The 25,692-nt window shown below is 41.2% G+C and overlaps 1 protein-coding gene across 3 annotated transcripts in view; it reads left to right on the forward strand.

Moving 5' to 3' along the window:
- Positions 1–25,692, forward strand: part of LOC125465679 (E3 ubiquitin-protein ligase arkadia-A-like) — a 71,021-nt gene that overhangs the window by 555 nt on the left and 44,774 nt on the right. For 2 of the 3 annotated variants that reach the window (XM_059638469.1, XM_059638468.1), the window contains exons 2-6: positions 715–1,141; positions 11,937–12,289; positions 16,823–16,952; positions 17,426–17,550; positions 24,908–25,111. In XM_059638469.1, coding sequence (XP_059494452.1) covers positions 738–1,141; positions 11,937–12,289; positions 16,823–16,952; positions 17,426–17,550; positions 24,908–25,111 — 1,216 coding nt within the window. In that variant the 5' untranslated portion in view covers positions 715–737. Of the gene's footprint in view, positions 1–154; positions 282–714; positions 1,142–11,936; positions 12,290–16,822; positions 16,953–17,425; positions 17,551–24,907; positions 25,112–25,692 lie in introns of those variants that run through there. The other variant, XM_059638470.1, reaches the window with a different exon arrangement.

The raw sequence follows: 25,692 nt of genomic DNA on the forward strand, positions 1-25,692 counted from the left end.
GATGAGGAATTCTCCCTCCTGACAGTCATTAGCGTAGTTCTTGCTGAGATTGTTTATTTTAAATTGTAATCTGGTGTCACTGGAACTTCAACAAAAGGTTATGTGAAGCAATCTCATCTTGTGCACATGAAATGTTTAAAGTATCCTATATGTTGGAATTCTGATGTCCCAGCCTTGGGACCTCAACAATCTAAGCCCAGGTAATAACTATCAGTGAAGATGAGGAATTCATAATGTGGGGTCCACTTTTCACCCTCGTTGAAGGCTGTACCATTAGTCTGGTAAGACTTAGTAACTTTGGGTTTCCTTCCTTAGATCTCTCCAATCGCCCTTTAAGACCCTTAGGATAACCTTTTTTTTAATTGGCCCATTGGTTATCTTTCTGATTAGCTTTTTCTTTGGCTCAATATCCGTTTTTTTTCTCGCACCTGTGAAATTCCTTTTGACAATTTGTTCTGTGATATGAGCCAGGTTGTAAGTGCTATGTTACTTTGTACAAAACGTTAAAGAAGGTTGGAGTTTATTTTTCTGTAACTTATACATGCAAATATGTTAAATGTGTTATGACGAGTCTGTGTGACTCTTCCTGGAGTGAAATGTTTGCAGAAGACAGCTGTCATGTCTTTGTAAAACCAAACAGTATGCTTAACAAAGAAGTTTGTATCTCAGAGATCATTGCTATTTCTTAGATTTTGACTTTTTTTTGAATTACAGGGCCTACTTTCTACTGTGCTGTAATGGCGATGGAACCAGAAGCAGATCTACCAGAGATCCCATTTGCTGCCAACGTAGATGAAGAATCTACGGGAAAGGCCCCAGTGACTATTTTGGACAGTTCGCGCCCTTCAGCATTCAGTAGCATTATCCATGAAAACAGTGTGCATTCAACTCCGGAAGTGAAAGGACCTGATGCTGCACAGTGGCCAGAGTATCTGAACTCTGAGCATTCCTGCTTTTCAGCAGAGCTCAAGCTTGCTTTGCAAAGTGATCGGCATCTGGTGCGGAGTTATACTTACACCAGTGAGGACTCTTCAAGTGCTGGTGATTCATCTCCATCTTCCAGTACTAACCTAGCTGAATCTGATGAACTGTCATCAGAGAAGAATGAGGGTAGGATGACACTGTGGGCAGGAAGCTACAGGTACGAACTTGCTGCTTATAAAACAGGACAGGGCAGTGATCTGTGTCCCCCAGGGGCGGGTACAGGGAGCAGAACAGCCAGAGAACTGGATACACAGGATCAGAGCTTAGCTCAGAAGAAATATCACCCAGTTTAATGACTGTGCCCGGTTTTCCGTGATAGTCCGTTACTCAGTAATGGAATGTAAAGAATGAAATTAGAATGTAAAGAAGGAAAATCCTGACTGAGATAAGTGACTTGTCCTGATGGAATGCATGCATCTGCCAAGATTATTATTGGTCATATTATATTGTACGGGAATATATGGGCACCTACAGACAAAATTATTATTGGTGAAATATGTTGTATGGGTTGTGTGGGCACCTACTGACATTGTTTCGAGGTCTGTGGTTTATCTTTTTCTATTTCCTTGTGTATAGTGACTGTTTCTGTTGGTCAACATTTAATGCTAATTCCCCACATAACCTTGAGAAATTGGTAATGAGCTGTTTTCTTGAACCATTGCAGTCCTTGAGGTGTAGGTATGTCCACAATTCTGATAGGGAGGAAGTTCTGTTGCATTGACCCACAACCACAAAGGAATAGTGATATAGTTCTAATGTGCTTGTTTAAAAGATGGACCACATTCAGTTAATTTTTTTTCTATTCATTTGTGGGATGTGGGCATCATTGGATTTCTTGCCAATCCCTAGTTGCCCTTGAGAAGGTGGCGGTGAGCTGCCTTTTCGAACTGCTGCAGTTAATACTTTTGGGAACTGTTTGAATCCCACTGTGGCAGATGGTGGAATTTCGATTGTAAATATCTGGAATTAAATGTGTAATTATGGCGATGAAACCATTGTCAATTGTCACAAAAACTCCTGGCACATTACTGTTTCTTAGGGAAGGAAATCTATTTGCCTAGGACCTTACCTGGCCTGGCTACATGCAACTCCAGACTCTTTGGTTTTTAAATACCATTTCTGAAAAGAGCTGACAAGTCTTTCAGTTGTATCAAACGTAGTCTCAATAACGATGTGAAATTGGATGGCCCATCTGGCACTGGCACCGGAAATAGGGCTTGAATTTGCACCTATCGGTTCCCCACCCCCTCACACCTGAGACTAATACTGAAATTGGGAAGCTGTCTTAAAGACTGGTCAAGCAATATCTTGACCTGTACAGGGAATCATACCATACAGGCCATGCCCCAGGACAGACCCAACAGGTGATGGCACGGTTGTATATAGTAAGAAGGGAGTTGCTCTGGGACACCTCCACATTGACTCAGACACCATGAAGTCTCATGATATCAGGTCAAATGTGCTCATTATTACATACTTACTTCCTTGGTTGACGAATCAGTAATCCTCCACATTGAACTCCAGCTTCAGTGCTCTTTCCAACTGAGTGCAGAATATACACTGGTAGGGACTTCAATTACTTTAATATCCATTGCCAAAAGTGGTTCAGACGCATCAGTAATGATTGAGCTGGCGGAACCCGAAAAGGCACTGCTGCCAGACTTGAGGAATCTGCTGATGAAGGAACCAACATGAGGGACAAATATTCTTGACCTTGACCTCGACCTCCCCTATCTGCCTGCCAGTGGTGCATCTGACCATGACAGTATTGGTAGAATTGAAGACCAAACAGTCCTTCCATTGATGAAGTGCCATCTTCACTTTGAAGATAACCTCCAATATGTTGTATGACACTACCATCTGCTAAATGAGACAGACTTTAACAGATCTAGTGATTCAAAAGTTGGCATCACTGAGGGACTGTTGCCCATCAGCAGCAGAATTGTATTCAATTATAATTTGCAACCTCATGATGCAAGATATTGCATTTTGGTACAACAATCGAGAGTAGGGCTTATACAAGTAATGGTAAGGCCTTGGGTAGTGTTTTAAAACAAAGGGACCCAAGCACTGAAGTGCATAATATATAGAAGTTTGCATCACATAAAGATAGGGTGGCTAAAAAAAGCGTTTGGCACACTTAGCTTCATGGCTCAGTCCTTTGTGTTTATGAGTTGGAAAGTCATGTTGAGGTTGTGCAGGACATAGCGAGGCCTCTTCTTGAATACTGAGTCCAGTCCTGGTGGCTCAGTTGTAGGAAGGATATGATAGAGTTGGAGAGGGTTCTGAAGAGATTTACCAGAATGTTGCTGGGTATGGAAGGTTTGAGTTATAAAGAAAGGCTGGATGGGCTGGGACATATTTCATTGGAGCATAGGAATTGAGAGGTGATCTTTATAGAAGTTTATAACATTATGAGGGGTCTAGATAGAGTTAAAGGTAGTTAGTTGTCTTTTCCCTAGGATGGGTGATTTCAAGACTAGGGGTACATTTTATAAGATGAGAGGGGAGAGATTTTTAAAAAGGCATGAGGGGCAATTTTTTTTTTAGTGTGATTCATGTGTGGAATGAACTTCCTGAGGAAGTGGTGGATGTGGGTACAATTACAACGTTTAGAAGGTATTTCGATAAGTATATGAATAGGGAAGATTTGGAGGGGTTTGTGCCAGGAACATGCAGGGGGGACTAATTTGGCTTTGTGGTCAGCATGGGCTGGTTGGACCAAAGGGTCTGTTTCCAAGCTGTTTGACTCTATGACTGTTCTACTATGACATCAGGGGATTAAGAGATTACAAAGTGTACAGCTGGATGAACACAGCAGACCAAGCATCATTTTAGGAGCAGGAAAGCTGACATTTCGTGCCTAGATCCTTCATTCTGATTGGCAAATTTTTGCAGTGCATCTTGTAGGCAGTACATACTGCTACTGAGTGTCGGTTGTAGAGGGAGTGCATATGGTGCCAGTCAAGGAGGTTGCTTTGTCCTAGATGGTGTCAAGCTCCCTGAATATTGCAGGAGCTGCATTCATCCAGACAAGTGGGGAGTATTCCATTTTACCTTGTAGATGGTGGTCAAGCTTTGAGGAGTCAGGAGAGAAGTGTTCCTCGCCTTTGACCTGCTCTTGTAACCACATTTATATGGGGAACTCTGTTTAGTTCTGGTCATTGGTAACCCCCAGTACATTGATAGTGGGGAATTCAGTGATGGTAGTGTCAGTGAATGTCAAGATTGTCTCCTGTTAGTGATAGTTATTGCCTGGCATTTGTGTGGCACGAACATGAATTGCCACCTGTCAGCCCAAGCCTGGATATTGTCCATGTATTATTGATTTGAACATGGACTATTTCAGTATCTGAGGATTTGTGAATTGTGTTGAATGTTGTTCAATCATTGAACATCCCGACATCTGAGCTTCTGTAACACTCAAGCTTCACACTATCCAGGACAAAACAGCACATTTGATCAAGACAATGTCCATCACCCCAACATTAACTCCTGCGCACACAAAAAAAATCACCCTTTCATGGACAAATGAGGCCATAGTTAAATGTTTCACTATCATATATGCATAATATTGAAAAATGTAACAAAGCAGTTACTTAATTTCTACTGCATATGAGAGCGCAATCTCATATTTAAATTTGTTATTCATGTTATTCCAATAATATTGACTACAATCTTCTTTTGCCTGTGCTGTAACTCTGATGTGTGCAGTCTTAAATTGGAAGATTCTCATTGTTTTGTAAATAATTCATTAGCTGAGTATTTCTTTGACAGGTTTAAGCTGTTCTCTTTCTTGTAGCATACCTTTCTTCTCTTCTTCTTTCCTTCCACATGGGTTTCTCATGGGCAGGAATGGTTGCTGGATGTTCCAGGGTTTAGAACATTTAAAAAGAATAGGGAGGGGGGAGAAAGAGGAGGGGGTGTAGCACTACTAATCAGAGAGGGTATCACAGCTACAGAAGCTTCCTTTGTCGAGGAAGATCTGCCTACTGAGTCAGTGTGGGTGGAAATTAGGAACAGCAAGGGAGTAGTCACCTCGTTAGGGGTTTACTACAGGCCCCCCCAATAGCAGCAGGGAGATTGAAGAAAGCATAGGTAGACAGATTTTGGAAAAGTGTGCACGCAGTAGGGTTGTTGTAATGGGTGACTTTAACTTTCCTAATATTGATTGGAACCTCCTTCGAGCAGAAGATTTGAATGGAGCTGTTTTTGTAAGGTGTGTTCAGGAGGGTTTCCTAACGCAGTACGTTGACAGGCCGACGAGGGGAGAGGCCATTCTAGACTTGGTGCTCGGAAACGAGCCAGGGCAGGTATCAGATCTTGTGGTGGGAGAGCATTTTGGTGATAGTGACCATAACTGCCTCACATTCTACATAGCTATGGAGAAGGAGAGGATTAGGCAGAATGGGAGGATATTTAATTGGGGAAGAGGAAACTATGATGCGATTAGACATGAGTTAGGAAGCATGGACTGGGAGCAGTTGTTCCATGGTAAGGGAACTATAGACATGTGGAGACGGTTTAAGGAACAGTTGTTGGGAGTGATGAGTAAATATGTCCCTCTGAGACAGGCAAGAAGGGGTAAGATTAAGGAACCTTGGATGACGAGAGCGGTGGAGCTTCTAGTGAAAAGGAAGAAGGTAGCTTACATAAGGTGGAGGAAGCTAGGGTCAAGTTCAGCTAGAGAGGATTACATGCAGGCAAGGAACGAGCTCAAAAATGGTCTGAGGAGAGCCAGGAGGGGGCACGAGAAAGGCTTGGCAGAAGGAATCCGGGAAAACACAAAGGCATTTTACACTTACGTGAGGAATAAGAGAATGGTCAAAGAAAGAGTAGGGCCGATCAGGGATGGCATAGGGAACTTGTGTGTGGAGCCTGAGGAGGTAGGGGAAGCCCTAAATGAGTTTTTTGCTTCTGTCTTTACGAAAGAAACGAACTTTGTAGTGAATGAAACCTTTGAAGAGCAGGTGTGCATGCTGGAATGGATAGAGATAGAGGAAGCTGATGTGCTGAAAATTTTGTCAAACATTAAAATTGACAAGTCGCCAGGCCCGGATCAGATTTGTCCTCGGCTGCTTTGGGAAGCGAGAAATGCAATTGCTTCGCCACTTGTGAAGATCTTTGCATCCTCGCTCTCCACTGGAGTCGTACCTGAGGACTGGAGAGAGGCAAATGTAATTCCTCTCTTCAAGAAAGGAAATAGGGAAATCCCCGGCAATTATAGACCGGTAAGTCTCACGTCTGTCGTCTGCAAGGTGTTAGAAAGGATTCTGAGGGATAAGATTTATGACCATCTGGAAGAGCATGGCTTGATCAAATACAGTCAACACGGCTTTGTGAGGGGTAGGTCATGCCTTACAAACCTTATCGAGTTTTTTGAGGATGTGACTAGAAAGGTTGATGAGGGTCGAGCTGTGGATGTGGTGTATATGGACTTCAGTAAGGCATTTGATAAGGTTCCCCATGGTAGGCTCATTCAGAAGGTCAGGAGGAATGGGATACAGGGGAACTTAGCTGCTTGGATACAGAATTGGCTGGCCAACAGAAGACAGCGAGTGGTAGTAGAAGGAAAATATTCTGCCTGGAAGTCAGTGGTGAGTGGAGTTCCACAGGGCTCTGTCCTTGGGCCTCTACTGTTTGTAATTTTTATTAATGATTTGGACGAGGGAATTGAAGGATGGGTCAGCAAGTTTGCAGACGACACAAAGGTCGGAGGTGTCGTTGACAGTGTAGAGGGCTGTTGTAGGCTGCAGCGGGACATTGACAGGATGCAGAGATGGGCTGAGAGGTGGCAGATGGAGTTCAACCTGGATAAATGCGAGGTGATGCATTTTGGAAGGTTGAATTTGAAAGCTGAGTACAGGATTAAGGATAGGATTCTTGGCAGCGTGGAGGAACAGAGGGATCTTGGTGTGCAGATACATAGATCCCTTAAAATGGCCACCTAAGTGGACAGGGTTGTAAAGAAAGCATATGGTGTTTTGGCTTTCATTAACAGGGGGATTGAGTTTAAGAGTCGTGAGATCTTGTTGCATCTCTATAAAACTTTGGTTAGACCGCACTTGGAATACTGCGTCCAGTTCTGGGCGCCCTATTATAGGAAAGATGTGGATGCTTTGGAGAGGGTTCAGAAGAGGTTTACCAGGATGCTGCCTGGACTGGAGGGCTTATCTTATGAAGAGAGGTTGACTGAGCTCGGTCTCTTTTCATTGGAGAAAAGGAGGAGGAGAGGGGACCTAATTGAGGTATACAAGATAATGAGAGGCATAGATAGAGTTGATAGCCAGAGACTATTTCCCAGGGCAGAAATGGCTAGCACGAGGGGTCATAGTTTTAAGCTGGTTGGTGGAAAGTATAGAGGGGATGTCAGAGGCAGGTTCTTTACACAGAGAGTTGTGAGAGCATGGAATGCGTTGCCAGCAGCAGTTGTGGAAGCAAGGTCATTGGGGTCATTTAAGAGACTGCTGGACATGTATATGGTCACAGAAATTTGAGGGTGCATACATGAGGATCAATGGTCGGCACAACATTGTGGGCTGAAGGGCCTGTTCTGTGCTGTACTGTTCTATGTTCTATGTTCTATGTCCCGACTCTGCAGTTTTCCCCACTCCTTGATCCTGAGTCTTAGAAAGAAGTTTGCTTCTCAAAACAAGAACTTTGCACAGCATTCTAGGTTTGGTCTTGCCAATGCCTGTACAGGTTTTACCAGTGCTCCCTGCTTCGTACCCCATTTCCCTTTCAAATATTTTATTCAGTTTCTTAATCACTTGCCAGATCTGTATACTCTAAGGTTTTGGAGTAGATTTGGAGGTCAGTTGGTTCACTGCACTGATTCTGCAGACATCTACGGAGCAACGAACCAGCTCGGCAAGCCAACCAACCACAAATGATCTGTATACTTTTTTTTGCATACAATTAAATCAAGACTTCGCAGCATGCTGCAGTCTCTCCTCAGTTAAGTACTAGTCAGTCCGTCTATTCTCCACACTGAAGTGGATGCTGTCACACTTTTCCACAAAGATGAAAATAAAGACTCGTGAATGGGATGAGGACGTCACTGGCTGGGCAGCATTTATTGCCCAGATGGCAGTTAAGAGTCACCCACAGTGCTGTTGTTCTGGAGTCACACATAATCCAGATCAGGTCAGGATGGCAGTTTCCTGATCTAAAGCACGTTAGTAAATCAGATGGGTTTGTCCTGACAACTGACAATGGATTCACAGTCATCATTAGATTCTTAATTCCAGATATTTATTGAATTCAAATTCCACCATCTGCTGTGGCGGGATTGGAACCCGGGTCCCCAGAATATTATCTGGGTCTCTGGATTAATAGTCCAGCAATAATACCACTAGGCCATCGCCTCCCTGGTGATGTCAAGTGCCAGATTTTTTCATTTAATCTATTTATAGCTCTTCACAGACTCATTATATCCCCCTCATTATTTGTTTTTCTACTTATCACTGTAACTTAAGTAAGTTTGCTCACCGTAGATTTGGTCTCTTCATCCAAGTCATTAATAATTGAGTAAATAGTTGACGCCTCAGTTATCTTCCCTAAGGCACTCTACCAGTCACAATTTGTCAACTTGTAAATGATCCATTTACTCTCGCTCTTTGCTTACTGTTAGTTTCTGTATTTAGCAGTTCCAGTCAGGAGACCTGGTGTCATGCTTCATCACAGTAATCTGTCCAGCATCATTCTCTCACGTGCATTTGTCTCATGGCCCATACATGGAACGTTTTTAGCATCCGCATTATAAAGATCTCTATATTCTTCGACAGCTCTTTACTTATTGTCCAGGATTCTGAGGCGTTCAGCAAAGTGGGTAGAATATAGCATCTTATGAGATAACACTGTGGAGCTGGAGGAGCACAACCAGCCAGGCAGCAAAGGAGGAGCAGGAAAGTTGACGTTTTGGGTCAGGACCCTTTTTCAGAAACTTGCTGGCCTGCTGCGTTCTTCCACCTCCTTGCTGTGTTATCTCTGACTCCAGCATCTGCAGTTCTTACTATCTCTGAGTGAATTATAGCATCTTATGAGTTCTTTCCTATTACAAGCTTGAATATTCTTGTTGCTAACACAACTTTCATCTTCTCAAAGTACTATTTCTATCCTCCTGACATCACTTTACCATCTTCTGTTAATATTTGACCTAAGTAGGTAGACTTGTCTACACATTTCACTGTGATGCCATTCACTTCAATCTTTTGTGGTTGTTTCTTTGTAGTTACCATTAGTTCCTTTTTTTTTAAATGGAATTTTGTTCGCACTGAATCCATATTCTAAACTTTGAGATTTTACTTGAACTGAGGTTCTTCAAGTAGCGCCGTGTTGTCAGCATATTGTGATTTTTATAATTTTCTTGCTTCTAATTTTTACCATTGGAAATAATTCTGACTTAATTTGTGTACATAATGTAAAGGTAACAGTGCAAAGCTGTGTCATTCTTCTCTCTTCACTTGAAACCTGTTGGGAGTTAGTCAGTCAAGACTAATATATTATCCCAAAGCCATGAGCTTTTATATAGTGACCTGTTCGCTTATGAAATGCATTGTAATAGAGGGCTTCTACTAATTTCTCATCATCCTCACTACTTTTCACATTCTCAAAGAGCTTAATATATTTGTCAAATTGCATTTCCCTTTGTAAAATCATGTTGGCAGCACTTGCTTTCATTTTGATTTTTCAGATATCCTGCTGCTTCAGTGGAAGTATGTATGATATTATGTGGATCAATGTACAGAAAATTAGCTTAAAGCATGGGGGTCTTATTAGCCCCAAAAAACACAAATCCCCATTTGGGTTAATGAATGTGCACCTATTTCAGCATTTTTAAAATTGTCTCTTTATTGAAAATAGTTTTGTAAATGCAGGATTGCACTGAATTAACAAAGAAACAATGGGTTCAGGTCATGTAGTTATATATCAATGTTGAATCTGTTATCCACTTGTTACAGCAATTGTTTGGCTATGGAATTTAGTTTCAATGGTTATTTCTCTGTAATAATTCTGTCATTTACATGACCATTTAAATTTCATCCCATAGGCGATTTTTCTCTCTAACAATTAACGAAGAGAGTAGATTCTTGCAAAATGTGCTTATAGATGGTATAACCAAAATTTCTATTTGCAACAGTAAATGTTTTAAATTAAATTCAGGTGACGTAAATCAGGTGGATCCTGTAGCAGTATCATGCAATAACTTTTCAAGTGGCAAGGCTATTTTAAGTATAATTTAGTTACCCAAGGTGTTAGCTGTAAAGTGGACAGGCTGTAATGTAGTTTCATTCCATGAGCCCAATATCTGCAATAGTGGATTTCTATCATATTTCCTTAATGACGCCAGCATTTCCCAATTATAGAGGTTAGGTTAACTGGCACATAGTGTCATGCTTTCTAACCTCCTTTCTTGATTAGAGTTGTTAATTTTATAGATTACCACTTTACTGAAAGTTTTCCAGAATTGAGGGAATTTTGAAAAATATGACTGACCTATCCCCATCTCAGCAACTACTTTTGTATGGCATTGGTACCAGTATTGGGAGACAACAGGCTTCCTTTGAGCTGCACGGGGATCCATGTCCTGTCAAATTGAGTAACTCTGGTTCTAGAGAAGACTTTAGTGACTTTTGGAGGAATTGAAGTGCAGGAAATGGACTAGATCAGATTACGATATCTGGTTGGCATGGACAATTTGGACTGAAGGATCTGTTTCCGTGCTGTACATCTGTGACTCTGAATGAAAGGACAAGGCAGTATTGGAGATTGATATAGATAATGGTAATCGGATTGACATAGGAAGGGACAGAGTGGACAAACGTAAGAGCATGGCAACAACTAGCCAGAGAAGGGAAACCTGTTGGAAAGGCAGATTTTCTTTACAAATGCTGTGTTAATCCAGACAACAAAACTGATTATTTGATGGCAGGAAGAAAAGTGAATGGGTGTGATGTGGCCATCTTGTGAGGGCAACATGACCAATTCAGTATAATGACAGATGCAAGATAGTTAAGGAGACTAGGCAGGAAAAAAAGAGATAGGTGGATAAAATCAGTATCGTGTTGGGAAATAATCTTGGTTTAGGAGTTCAAGAAATAGAATTGGTTTGGGTGGAATTAAGAAATTTCAAGGGAAATAAATCATTGCTGGAGTAGTTTGTAGGCCAAAAACTGTAGTCACATTATGAGAAATAGTGCCCTATTCGGCACTGCTGCAATTGTTGGTTTAGTCTTCATGTGAATGGGACAAACTAAATTGGGAAAGATGGCCTTGAAAATTATAAAAAAAATTGGAATAGATTTTTAGTTAGATAAATATGTTGTTGAACCAAAAGGTGAAATAGTTCATTTTAGATCAGCTAATGTGTAATAACTCAGAATTAATGATCTCTTAGCAAAGAGTCCTCTAGGCAAGAGTGGTCAAATGTAATAGGATTTCACTTCTGGTTTAAGGACGAGAAATTTTGGGTTTCAAACTGATGCCTGACCTAATTGCCTTTATTTAGTTTATAAATAGCAGTTAGCTAAAATGGACTGGGAAAATAGGTGGATAAGTAAGATGGTGAAGAAGTCATGGCAGACATTTTAGGGAGATATTTCATAATAATTAACAAGGATATATTTCACCTGGAAAGAAAGAATGCTGCAAGGATGAAATGTCGATGACTAAAGATGTTAAGTAAGGTGTCAAATTGAAATAATCTATATTCAATGTTGCAAAAATTAAAGGTATGTCAGAAGGTTGGGAAAAAAAATTAGAAACTAGTAAAGGGAGAATTTAATAATGGAGAAACTAGGTTATCTGATCTTATGTTGCTCTTGTAATAAGAGCTTCTACGAGGTAAGGTTTTATAAAAAAGAAAAGCTGAGGGGAATAATAGTCTGATTTCAGTGTGTTTGAATTTCATTTAGATGGTTGTGTATGATGATTTGATGTTATGCCTCCAGGTCACCAGATGACAACCCGTCAACAAGAGACGGAGAGGAGCAGCCTCAATATAATAGGGCTGGACCTGCCTCATCCTCCCGGACCAAAGTGGCTAAGACCATCCAATCCAGCTGCAACGTGAAGTGGGTAAACTCATCATCACGGAAGGTGCCCAGAATAAAGAAGTGCCAGCGGACCCAAAAACAGAAGGAGCAGATTCAGCGGGTGCGCAGAGCGAGGGAGGCTGTAATTCGCAGGAAGTGTGCCCCTCAATGGATTGGCAGCTCCAGTGATGGGGATTCCAGCAGTAACTCTGAACTTGATGAAGTCGTTGCCTGTGATAATAGCCAGGCCAATCATCACAATCCTCTTGGTATATGACCTTAATCTGGGCATGGCAGAGGGAGGCAAGGGTGGTGTGGATCCTGCGGGAACAGGGTTGGGCACTGTTTCTTCCTCAATTTAAAAGACCTCCCCATTTCAAAGGTCCAATAAACTCTATGCAAAGAAATGCACCAATTCACTATGGATCATTTTAAATTGATTTGTCATGACTAACTGCTGAACAAGGGAATTTTTTTTTCTTTTGTAAACTCGAGAGAATAAAGGGCCAGATAATTCTTACAAAACAATCCCTCAAGACAACTGCTTAGATAAGACGAGCAAAGACATGGAAACTGAATTTGCAGATGACACAAAGATAGGTAGGAAAGCATTTTGTAAAGAAAATGTAAGGATTCTGCAGACTGATATAAATAGGTTGAGTGAGTGGACAAACATTTGGCAGATGCAGTCACATGTGGGGAAAATGTAAAGCTCTTTGGTAGGAGGAATAAAGAAAAAGTGTACTACTTAAATGGAGAAATCTGAGGTGCAGAGGGTTCTAGGTATTCTGAATGAATCCGAAGAAGTTAGTTTGCAGGTGCAGAGTGTAATCAAGACTAAGGGGATGCTATCCATTATAATGAGAGGAACTGAACAGAAGAGTAAAGATGTTATGCTTCTGTTATTCAGGGCATTGATAGTGTAGGAGAGAGATAATGGGAACTGCAGATGCTGGAGAATTCCAAGATAATAAATTCATCCAGCCTCACATTTTATTACATTGATAGTAGTTTTGGTCTTGTTATTTAAAATAAGATGTAAATGCATTGGAAGCAGTTTAAGTAGGTTAACTAGAATGAAAATGCAGGGCGAAGGGAATGAGCCAGGGTGGGATGCTCTTTGGAGGGTGTGGTGGACTTCTTGGGCCGCATGGCCCGTTTACACACTTTAGGGATTCTGCAATAACGATATCTGGTTGTCTTATGAGGAAAGTTTGGATAGACTGGACTAATTTCCACTGGAGTTTACAAGAGACAGGATGACTTGTTTGAAGTGTCCAAAATCTTGGAATGGTCTTGACAAGGTGGATGTGGGAAGGATGCTTCCTGTTGTAGGTCAGTCCAGAACTAGGGAGCACTGCTTTTGATTAAAAGGTACTCTTTTAGAACAGCTGTATGAATTTTTTACTGAGTCTTAAGTGACTTGGGAATTCTCCCTCAGGAGGCAATGGATATGAATATTTTTAAGACAGAGGTAGGTAGATTCTTGTATGTCCATAATTCCCTCATCTCACAAACCTATATGGCGATCCCTTATTACACTCTAGCTGCATAATTATTGGCTCAGGTTTGATCCCATCCTTTTGCAATAGTCTGTGTGGAGTTTGTGCACACTTGTGTCTGCGTGGAATTCCTTTTCGTGCTCCGGTTTCCTCCCACAGTCCGAAGATATGCACTTTAGGTTGATTGGCCTTACTAAATTGCCCATAGTGCCTAGGGATGTTCAGATGACTTGGGTAGCCATGAGAAATATAGGGTTACAGGGTAGGGAGGGTGGAGCACTCTTCGGAGGTTTGGTGTGGACTCAATGGGCTGAGTGACCTGTTTCCACACTGTAGGGATTCAGTGATTCGATTCAATTATACTGAGCCATGATCAGCTTCATGACTGGCACACTCCTGCTCTACCATCAACAGTGCCAGCCTATCAACATTAATTCAATGAAAAGCACAGGAGAGCATTCCTATAAATGCATGCCAAGCAGTGGAAGCTGGTATGCTGTATTGCTGAACAGATCTAAGTTCTGCCATAATTAGTCATGATTGGTGAAAGACAATTGAACACTTAACAGAAGGAGGAGGCTCCACAAGTCCCCCTATCCTCATCCAAGGGGAAGCCCAAAGTGGTGCAAAAGGCAAGGCTGAAGTATTGACATCAATCTTTAGGCAGAAGTGCTGAATGTGTGATCTATCTTGCTCCTCCTTATCTACACAGCAGCACAGGTGTCAGTCTTCCACAAATTCAATTCACTTGACATGAGATCCAGAGACAGCTGAAAGCACTGAATGCTGCAAATGCTATGGGCCCTGACAGCATTCTGGCAATACTATTGGAAAGATGTACACAGGTGTACTAGTCACATGCTAAGCCAATCTATTCTAGTACAGTTACAATATTGGCATCTACCTAGCGGTGTGAAAATTGTCCAGATAACTCCATCCTGCCCATAAGTCTACTTCTAATGATCAGCAAAGTGATTGAAGGAATTATTGATAGTGTTATTATGCTGAATGTGCTAACTGACAGTCAATTCAGATTTTACCAGGGCCACTCAGCTCCTGACATCGTAGCCTTGGCCTAAAAGATCTGAAATCTATGGTTGAGATGCGAATGACTGACTGACTGTACTTGACATCAAGGCAGCACTTGACTTGAGTATGGCATCAAAGAGCCCTAGCGCAACTGGAGTCAGAGGAAATTGGAGGAAAAAAATGCTGTTTGTTGCATTGATTACAGAAAGGAAGTTGGTTGTTAAATATCAATCATATCAAGCTCAGGACATCTCTGCAGAAGTTTTGAGAACGGTCACTGGACCGAAATGTTAACTCAGATTTTTCATCACAAATTCTGTCAGACCTGCTGAGTTTTTCCAAGCAGCTTCTGTTTTTGTTTCTACTGAATGGCCTTGGGGTAGTGTCCTAAGCCAAACTGTCTCAAGTTGCTCCAGCTTTCCTTTATCGTAATGTCAAAATGGGGATGTTCACTGGTGATTGTTCAATGTTCAGCATCATTTGTGACTCCTCATACTGAAGCAGTTCATGTCCAAATGTAACAAGACCTAGATAATACCTAGGTTTGAGTTGACAAGTGGGAAGTAACATTTGTGTCATGCATGTGTCAGGTAATGCCCATCTTCAATAAGAGAATCTAAATATCTTACCTTGATGTTCAATAGTTTTAACGAAACCGAGCCCCTCACTATCAACATTCTGGAGTGTTCTTTGACCAGAAGCTGAATTGAGTAAGCCATGTAAACGCTGTGGCTGCAAAAGCATGTCAAATGTTAGCAATTCTGATGTGAATAACACTCTCCATCTGTCCAGCGCATCTGCACCATCTACTAGGGACAAGTGAAGAGTGTGTTGGAATCTTCCTCAGTTGCCTCAATGGTGCATTCAAGAGCAATGTCTTTCCCTTGGTATGATGAATATACAGAACTCACTATCACAAGTACCTGTTGTGGTCGCCATTGTAGATTCATTTAAGGCAAAGCTTACTAAATCTAAGAGTCGGAATAGTACAGTTTAGACAGAGGCCATTAAGCCGTTTGAGTCTGGACTGAATCTTTCAAAGAACACTGCAGATAGTCCCCTTGCCCTCTCCTGATTTTCCCCTCCAATCATCTTATAAAGGCTCGAATGAAAAGTATTGATCACATTATCAGTTTTCCATTCCAGATCATAACCAATCTGCTTAACAAAGAGTTTTCCTCATGTTGTCTCTGGCAAAAAAAAAATCAGCTTAAGTCTCTGTCCTCTGGTTTTCTGACTTTTGTTCCCTCAGCCGTTTATCTTGGTTTACTCTAAACATTTCATGATTTTGAATACCGCTATCCGTTTTCTTTTACTCTCCATAGACTAGAGAAGTCAATATAACATTTTCAGTGTCTCCGTGTAACTGTAATCTTTCTTCCCTGGCACCATTCCAATAAATCTCTTTTGTACTCAATTGAAAGCCTTCACATCTTTCCCAGCATCTGGTGCCCAGAATTAGGCATCATGCTGTAACAGAGTTTGTTTTATGGGAATAAAAGCATCTGTTGATAGGGTCACCTCCTCCGTTACACTGATAAAACCTTTAGTTCTGTCAAGACAGTGGCTTGAAAGGAATTTGCTGATATACGTGTACATATTAATCAATTAAAACTTCTAACTGATTAAAGATTTAGCAGCATCTGTTTGATACATCCTCATCAGTGGTGTGATCCTTTGATCTTTTACTTATAAGTTCTGTGTTTGATACCACCTCACTAACACCTGAGGGAGGAGTGAGGTGCTGAGAGCTTGTGTTTTCAAATAAGCCTGTTGGACTGTATCCTGGTGTTGGACTTCTGACCTTGTCTACCCCAGTCCAAAACTGGCACCTCTACAACCCTTGATAGGATTGCATGAAGCTCAGTTGGAGCATAAGTACTGGCAAGAGCCTATTGGGCTCTATATATTTTCAGCCTTGGATGTAATGATGTTTGGGGGAATCATACATGGATCATTAGGGTTGCTGTTATGGAGGTCAGTGTAGAAATTTAAAATAACCAGGTGATCATAGCGCTTGAACTAAACATACCTCTGCCAAAAAGCAGATCCTTGGAGATTATTCACACCACTTTGACAAACCTTTGATTTTTTTTAATGTTTATAGGGTGCTGGGCAAACCCGGAGTCTGCTTCAGCCAGAGATTGAAGTCTGTATGTTAATCTGACCTAGGGACTAGACATGTAGCTAACATAGCTAATGGACCCACATTGGTTGTAGTTAATCTGTGAAAATCAACAAACTGCATGAAATCATTTGCTTTCTCCACAGATCCAATGGATGAAGATGATGTTTTGGTCATTGAGCCTCTGACCAGCTCCACTTTACCAGTTAGTGAGGAAGTGAACATCACATCCAGCGATAGCGAGGTGGAGATCATCAATGTTGTCGATGACGAAAGGTAAGGTGGCAGAGAAGCCTGCTTTCCTTCCTGAATGGGAGGCTGCAGTGTGGATGTGGGCAATACTTTCTCCAGCTGCTTGAGGGAGTGTGGTTTTCTGCAGGGTTCCGTTATAGCGATAGCCGCTGTAAATTGTGGTTATTTGCAAGGTGTGTGCCTCTGTCACATGGATCAGTTATATGACAAAGTGTGGGGCTGGATGAACACAGCGGCCAAGCAGCATCTCAGGAGCACAAAAGCTGACTTGTCAGGCTTAGACCCTTCATCAGAGAGCTTTCGGGCCTAGACCCTTGTTATCTTGGATTTTCCAGCATCTGCAGTTCCCGTTATCCCTGGAACAGTTATATGTTGGATTTTTAGTATTGCAGCTTGTTTCCATGTCAGCTTGTGCTGCTGTAGGTTTGTGGGATTTACAGTAGGAAGTGTAAGATTCTCTTGTGTACTACTGTTGTCATTCTGTTTCATCAATGCAGGCCCTCAGTATCGGGAACGTGGATTGGCCACAATGTTAAGAAAAGAGAAAGTTCCAGGCTCCAGGCCCCGCCTGGACACCATACCACGTCTGCAGAGGTTGTAGACCTTACACTTGATGATAATGGTAAAAATTTAATTATCTAATATACTGCTTTTGCATATTTATCATTTACACTTTTCTACTGTTCCCATCAGGTACGAACTGACTAAGCATTCTGCTTCTAGCTCTTTCTCGTCTAAAGTTTACCACTTCGCTGCTGGTTACGCTGACATCCGAGTGAGAAATCTTTAGTAACAATGGCTTCAGAAGATATTTGCAGGCTGATGTACCTTTTATTTCTATTGAATTAGTTCTAAAGTCTTGCTTTTGCTGTGCCCTCCTTAAAAATCCTGCTTTGAGCAATTTGTTTTTGATTCGTTAATTTCATTGCTTTAAACAAGAAACAGATTTTAATGAAAATAGTGCACAACAGTTGAATCCTGCAGATTGTTAATGATAATGATCCTGATCAGATTATTGCTCGTTGCTTGTTGGACAGACTCACAAATGGGATGTTACTCTGGGACCTGAAAAATGTGAGTCCAACTTCAATCGTTCTGGAAGGGTAAGGGTACCTCAAAATATTGAGCAACAGCTCAAGGGCTTTCACTTTACCACTATTTAGTAGCAACAGAAATGGTATTCTATAATGATACAATGCTCCTTTCAAACTGAAAGGACCTTCTGTCTACCACACAAATGAGTAATGAGATATTTGAATTTTGGTGCCACTGAGATGTCAAGTTTCTAGACCATACATTCCAAATGACTGGCAAATCATTTCAAGCAGCACATCACTTCAACTGAGTGCAGGAAGCAGAGTGCTGACCATACTTGACATGTACTTGCTTGCAAAGCTCAGGACATAATGTCCAAAATGCAATGTGACTCTGAGATTGGACAATGCATGAATAATTCCAAGTGTGGCAAGTATTACACAAACAATCAATTTGATAATCCATGTAACAATCCAAGCTTCCATGTAACACTTGCTATAAGCTACATACATTCATAATATAGGGACCTCTGGGGGAGAAAGAACATATCCAGACATTTTATCTTTACTGAATTACTGAGAGGTTAGCATTACTGCCTCAGTGTCAGGAACCTGGCTTCCATTCCAGCCTCAGGCAACCTCCTGTGTGGAGTTTGCTCATTCTCGCTGTATCTGTGTGGGTTTCCTCTGGGTGCTCCAGTTTCCTCCGGCAGCCCAAAGATGTGCAGGTTAGGTGGATTAGCCATAGTGTTTAGGGACGTGTAGGTTAGGTGGATTGGCCGTGAGAAACATAGAGTTACAGAAATAGAGTGGGGGAGTGGAGTGAGCCAGGGTGGGATGATGTTGAGTGTTGGTGTGGACTTGTTGGGCTGAATTGCCCACATTGTAGGGATTCTATGAATTAAACAAATTTGTGGTGGACAGTAGCTTCACAGTGATTCCTTGACCAATGACATAACCTGCCACCAACTAACACCCTTTCTCGCATGTAATATAAATTGTTGCTCACATTAAAATTTGGTAAACTTGCACCAATCCTGCTGAGTGTAAGCCAAAAAGCTTCAGTGACATGTCCCTTTTATTATAGTGATACTCATGTTCTATATTACTGAGTTATGAACGGTGACTGACTTTAAAAAAAGTGTACATTTAAATACCATTTTTGCTGTTTGATTTTAAAATACTGATGTGTGGACCTTGGTGATTTATTTTTGCAAAAAAAAACTAGCCCAGGCAGTCCTTTCAGAAAAGTGACCAAAAGTGACCCTTTTGCCAACCAAAATGCCCCTCCACGTTAACCACATTTCTCTGCACTTGACCCATATCCTTCTAAACCTTTCCTATCCAAATGCCTTTTAAATGTTGCTCATTTCAACAGCTCATTCCATATGAATACCACGCTGTTTGTAAAAAAAAAAAAAGTTGCCCATATATTCTTTCCCTGCTTACCTTAAACTGATGCTTTCTAATTCTCGATTCCCGAACCCTGGGGTAAAAAGGGTTTGATTTGATTTATTGTAGTCTCACATATTGTAGTATGTGTCAGAGAGTAGGAACCTCTGGAGAAGTAACAATTTTTTTCTGGGTTGGTTTGGAACGAAAACAGCTTGTTTTCAGTTTAGATTAATCAGGGATTGATTGTTGGTTCAGAAAACCCTGTTTGAAAATTTTTAGGGCTATTCGAAAAGAATGTGACTGGATCAGAAGCAAGATTAGTGTAAGAGTTTTTTGAGAGAGCTAAGGGAATATTTTACCCTATAAGAGCAGTTTAGGATGTGGAACTTTCGGACCTTGAGTGTTTGGGTTAAATTTGCAGGAGCCATACTTGTAGGATGGGAATCACTTGAATAGTGCTGGGACTAGTGCCCTGGTGAATTCAATAATGAAGGTGTAGAGTGGACTTTAAACTAATTAGAGGCAGGGAGGGTTTTGGAAGGGGAACCTGTAGGTTTACAAAGCAAAAGAATACGGAAGCATTGCAGGGCAACTGACAATTTGGTTAAGGGTTCATGGTCCAGAATGTGACAGGAGAAAATGTCTGCGTGTTGGCGCCCGTCCTCTGCAAGGTAATAGTTGGCATACTAGATGATAACACCATCCTTATCAACAGGTTTAAAAGCAAAAGCAGGATTAGACCTGGGAGAATTGCAGAAAATTTAACACGTGCTATTCCACCGTGTCCTTCTTCGCTGTCCAAGGTTCCAAACTAGCATTTTTATTTGTACTCTGTTAATCTAATCTACTGAATTCGGTACTCACAATGAGGCCTTCTTTACTTTGGTGAGACCAAACACATACTGGTTGCCAACTTTGCAGAATACTTCCGCTCTGTTCATATGTATGATCCTGACCTTCCAGTTGCTTGCCATTGCAATAAAATATTTTTCTCCTGTGCTAGTATTTCCATCCTGGACCTGCAACAGAGTTTCGTAATTCATACTATGCAGAAAAGGCCCTTTGGCCCATCAAGTCTCCACCAACACAACTATCAGTAAAAGTGCGCTAATCCCAATTTTCTGCACTTGTCCCATATCATTGGATGTTATGATATTCAAAGTACTCACCCAAATCTTTTTTTAAATATTGGTAAGGTTTACAGCCTCCAGGCAGGGCATTCCAGACTCCCACAACCTGCTAAGTAAAAAGATTTTTTTCTCCACATACCCTCTGAATATCCTGCCCTTACTCTAAAACTACGCCATCTCGTGATTGACCCCTCAACCAAGGGGAGCAGCTGCTCTCTATTCACCCTGTCCATACCCCTCTTAATCATGTAAACCTCAATCATGACCCTTCCTCATTCTTCTCTGTTCTAAAGAAATCAATCCAAGCCTATCTAGTCTCTCCTTATAGCTCAATTTCTCCATCCTGGTGAACCTGCTCTCTACTCTGTATAGTGCTATCACATTTCCTGTAGCAAGGTAACCAGAACTGCACACAATACTCCAGTTGTGGCCTCACCAACGTTAGGTACCACTCCAACATTATATTTTTGCTGTTAAACTCCATGCCACAACGAATGAAAGCATGCGTCCCATACGCCGCCTTAACTATCCTATTCATGTGCTCTGCCGACTTCAGGGATCTGTGAATAATTAACCCAAGAGCCCTCTGTCCCTCTAAGCTACCCTGTGTCCTGCCATTCATAAAATACTACCTCACTTTATTTCTTCTTCCAAAGTGCGTCACTTCACACTTATCAGTATTAAATACCATCTGCAATGCTGTGTCCATCTGAACAACCCATCTATGTTTTCCTGTAGCCTTCATCACTGTCATCCACTCAACTGATCTTGGAGTCATCTCCAAATTTCCTTAATGCTCTCCCCACATTTTCATCTAAATCATTCATGTATTTAACAAACAATAAGGATCCCAGTACTGATCCTTGTGGCACACTGCTGGAAACTGGCCTTCAGTCATTCAAAGAGCCTTCTACCACTGCCCTTTCTGTCCTAAGCCAGTTTTTGATCCATCTTGCAAAGTTTCCCTCCATTCCGTGTGCTTTAATGTTAATCGGTCTCCCATTTCGGACCTTGTCAAAAACTTTACTGAAATCTATATAAACTACATCAACTGAACTTCTTTCATTTGATCACACTTGATCACATTTTCAGAAATGTCTAACAAATTTGTTAGGCATGACCTCCCTCTGGCAAACACCCCTAATAAACCCATGCCCTTCCAAGTGGGTTTTAATTCGTTCCTTCAGAATTTTCTGCAATAGTTTCCCTACCACTGACATGACACTCACCAGCCTGTAATTTCCTGGTTCATCTCTACCAACACTTTTTAAAAAGCAGAACTACTTTAGCAGTCTTCTGGGCAGACAGGAATTAAAAATTTGTTTCAGTGAAGCTCAATGCAAGCTGAAGGGACACACCTTATTTTCTACTGAAGCACTTCAAAGCTTTCAAGCCTCAACAATGAGTTCAGCAACTTCAGAGCCTTAACTCTGTCCTCCATTTTTGATTAAGTTCCCTCACCTGCTGTCTCTTGTTGGCTTTAGTAGAGCAGACCCATTTCCTCCTTTTCAAAAGTATTATTACACCTGTTTTGCATTCAGTCACTCCTTTACCACTTTTATCACTCCATTTTCTATTTTGTTGTGAGCATCTTCATCACCTGTTCCACTCAGTGGTAAAACAAAAATAAATTTAGGGTGGCAAGATGGCTCAATGGTTAGCACTGCAGCCTTACAGCACCAGAGACTTGGGTTCGATTCCCGCCTCAGGCGACTGTCTGTGTGGAGTTTGCACGTTCCCCCGTGTCTGCGTGGGTTTCCTTCCACAGTCCAAAGATGTGCAGGTTAGGAGGATTGGCCATGCTAAATTGTCCGTAGTGTTCAGGCGTGTGTGGGTTATAGGGGGATGGGTCTGGGTGGGATGCTTCAAGGGGCGGTGTGGACTTGTTGGGCCGAAAGGTCTGTTTCCACACTATAAGGAATCTAATCTTTAAAAAAAATTCCCATTCCCTTTCAAATCATGTTCAACTCAGAATGTTAACTTTTTTTGTCTCCACAGAAGCTGCCAGATCTGCTGAGTTTCTCCCATATTTTTTGTTATTTTAGATTTCCAGCATCTGCTGCATTTTTGCTTTTCATAGGCAACAGAACACATAGTGATGGGAGTCTGTAATCCCCTAACAGTAAGTGCTCTGTAGGACAGCAAATAAATCAGAAAGGTAGCATGTTAATCATGGATGACTTTAATATTCATGTAAATTTAAAATCTCAAATTGGCAGAGATAGCCAAGGGGAGGAATTCTGAATGTTTTTAGAGCAGTATTCTGGAACATTGTTTAATGGATTCAGCCAGGGATCAGGCTATTTTTGAACAGGTAGAAATTGCTGGAGAAACTGGGAAGTTCTGCTCGCATTTGTGGAGAGAAAACAGAGTTAATGTGTTGGCTGCTGTGAAGGTTCTTAAATCAATTTAAATCTGCTAACGTGATGAGATAGTCTTAATACTGATCTCCATTGTGAAAGGATCCCTTAGGAAACAATGACCATATATTGGTAGGACTTAGCACTGGGAAAGTAAGAAACTTGAGATATAAACAACTGTGCTAATCTTAAATAAGGGCAATTACAGAGGAATGAGGGCGACGTTGGCGAAAGTGAATCAGAAAAGGAGTTTCATGGAAAAGATAGTTGAGGAATAATAGCAGACATTTAATAACTTTGTGAAAGGAAGATCATGCCTGACAAGGTTACTTGAGTTCTTTTGAGGTAATGAGCAGGCTAAAGGGGGAAAAGGGAAACCACTAGAAAGGGCAGGGGAGCTAGGGATGGACAATAAAAGCTGGCAAGTACGCAATATCCATGTCCATGAATGAGTAAAGAAAAAATACATTTTGATTTTCAAAAGGGATTTAACAAGGCATTTAGCCATAAGACTACTTAATAAGATATGATCCCATGTTGAGGGTAATGTTATAGCATCGATAGAGAGTTGACTGTTCGACGACATGTAAAGGCGGCATTTTCAGCATGATAAACTGTAACTAGTAGAATGCCACAGAGTCAATGCTGGGCCTCAATTATTTACAATATAGGTTAATGACTTGGTTGAGGGAAGTGATGGCGCTATCGCCAAGTGTGCACATGACACATAAATAAGTGAGGATGCAAGCAGCAAGGATGATACCAAGAGTCTGCAGAAGAGTATAGACAAGCGAAATGAATGGGTAAAAACTTGGCAGTTGGTATGTAATGTGGGAAAATTTGCGGTTATGCAAATTGGCAAGACGGATGGAGGAGCTGAAGATTATTTAAATGGGAAAAGCCTGCAGAAAGCTACAGCAGCGAGGGATTTGAGGGTTCTTAGGCATAAAATTAGCATCTGCATTCAATCGGTCATGAGAAGGCAAATGGAATATTAGCCTGTATTTCAGAGGCAGGTTTTGATAAAACTATACAGGCCACTAGTCCAACCACAGATAGAATACTATGAAGTATTATTCCCGTTATTTAAGGGCAGATATTACTGGCATTGGAGGCAGTCTAGAGAAGTTCCATTACTTTGATTCTGGGTATGGAGGGATTTTTATTGTGAGCTCATTACCTCTTCTGATTCTTATCAGTTGTTTTTTTTCTGTATTTGGCTTTTGTTTAATAAACTTCTGTTCTGTTGTTAAAGAAACTCCACAGCCTTGTGTAACTATGATTCAGTGACTACACCCTTAAATAAAATTTTAAAAATACATAATCAATGAAGTCAAGTCTCACTCTAGGATCTGATCTGATCTGGCCTACCTTGGAGTGCCATCAACTGGCAGGTGATCCAAGCAACTACTGATAAATATCGTCCAAGACACCAGGAAATTGTGCATTAACATTTTTTTCATTATTACTGAGAGGACAGATGTGATTTTAGTTTAATGTACTATTCAAAGCAAGGCACTTGTAATCATGAGACTCTTCTTCAGTACTACACTGAGGCCAATTTAGGTTGTGGGTGGTAGTCTCTGCCATGGGATTTGAAACTTCTTCCTGAGGCCAGCTTTTTACTGGTAATCAGGCTGGGCCTGCTTGAATGAATTAATAAGGTAGGCAGTTAATCTGTTTTTGGCTGTTGTGTGACTGAAGTGTGAGATGTTGGGCATGGTGTCAGTGCAGAATAAATTTAGACTTAACCATTTGTGAATCTGGTAATAGCAGATGCAGAAATATAAAAATGTAATTTGCTTGTGGTTTCATTATTTAAAATCTCAGCTTGCAGTTGATTAATATTCCTAATATGTGATACACTGTAAGAAAAGAAATGTGCTGGGAGGGTCAAAGGGTGGACTTAATGCCTTTATCAGGGAGGTGGAATTTGCTTACTAAGAGATTTAGCCGGGTGGATTTCTAAGCCAATACTAAACCTGTTTATTGTAGCAAGTGAGCACGCAATTTCAGAATGTGCTTTTTCATACTTTATTCTGTTCTTATTGTTGTGGCAGATTCATTGACTATGTTGGGTGATCTCCCTCCTGATGATTCCCTCAGTAGTCCTGAAATCGTACAGCCAGGTTTGGTAAAAGATCCGCCATCAGGAGTGTCTCTGTCAGTTAACATCGCTGCAACAAATTTACCTTGTGCATCCTTCAGCACTGCTGCTGCTTGTACATCCACAGTCACCTTAGCAGCTTCCCACATAGTATCAGGTATTGTACTGAGTTTCGAACTTTGCATCTCTGGTTTGTAGTGCCATCCTAGACAAGCAGTACCCATCCTGCCTTGTAGCAGCATTTGGTCACTGTTCATGCATTCTCTCTATTAACTCAGTTCTCTGTTTGAATATGTTCACACCACTCCAAATTAGCCTGTATTTGATTATTGCCATTGCTGCTCTGACAAACTATTCAGAGGTACGTGGGTGGTTAGCGCAACTCTTGGCACATCTCCTGTGTTACTTTCAGTATAGGAGATGCCCATATGCAATTCGTATTTCAAAAAAAACTTCCATTCTGCACTGCTAGCTATAATTACAAAAGGGATGTCCTCTCTGGCCTCGGTATTTGACTTTCAGTTTAATTCCAACTGTGCTGTTCCACCCGAGAACATATTTTTATTACAAAATATAATAAAAATAACAAATACTGTAGAAAGAGAAACAAAGTTAATATTTCAGCTCTGTGACCTTTTGTCAAAACTGGGGGGGGGGGGTTGGTGGAGGTGGAAATGTATTAGGTTTAAGCAAATAAAAGGAGGAAGAAAGAACGCGAGGGGAAACAATGGTATGTAG

Source organism: Stegostoma tigrinum, chromosome 30 (genome assembly GCF_030684315.1).
Source record: "Stegostoma tigrinum isolate sSteTig4 chromosome 30, sSteTig4.hap1, whole genome shotgun sequence".
NCBI lineage: Eukaryota > Metazoa > Chordata > Chondrichthyes > Orectolobiformes > Stegostomatidae > Stegostoma > Stegostoma tigrinum.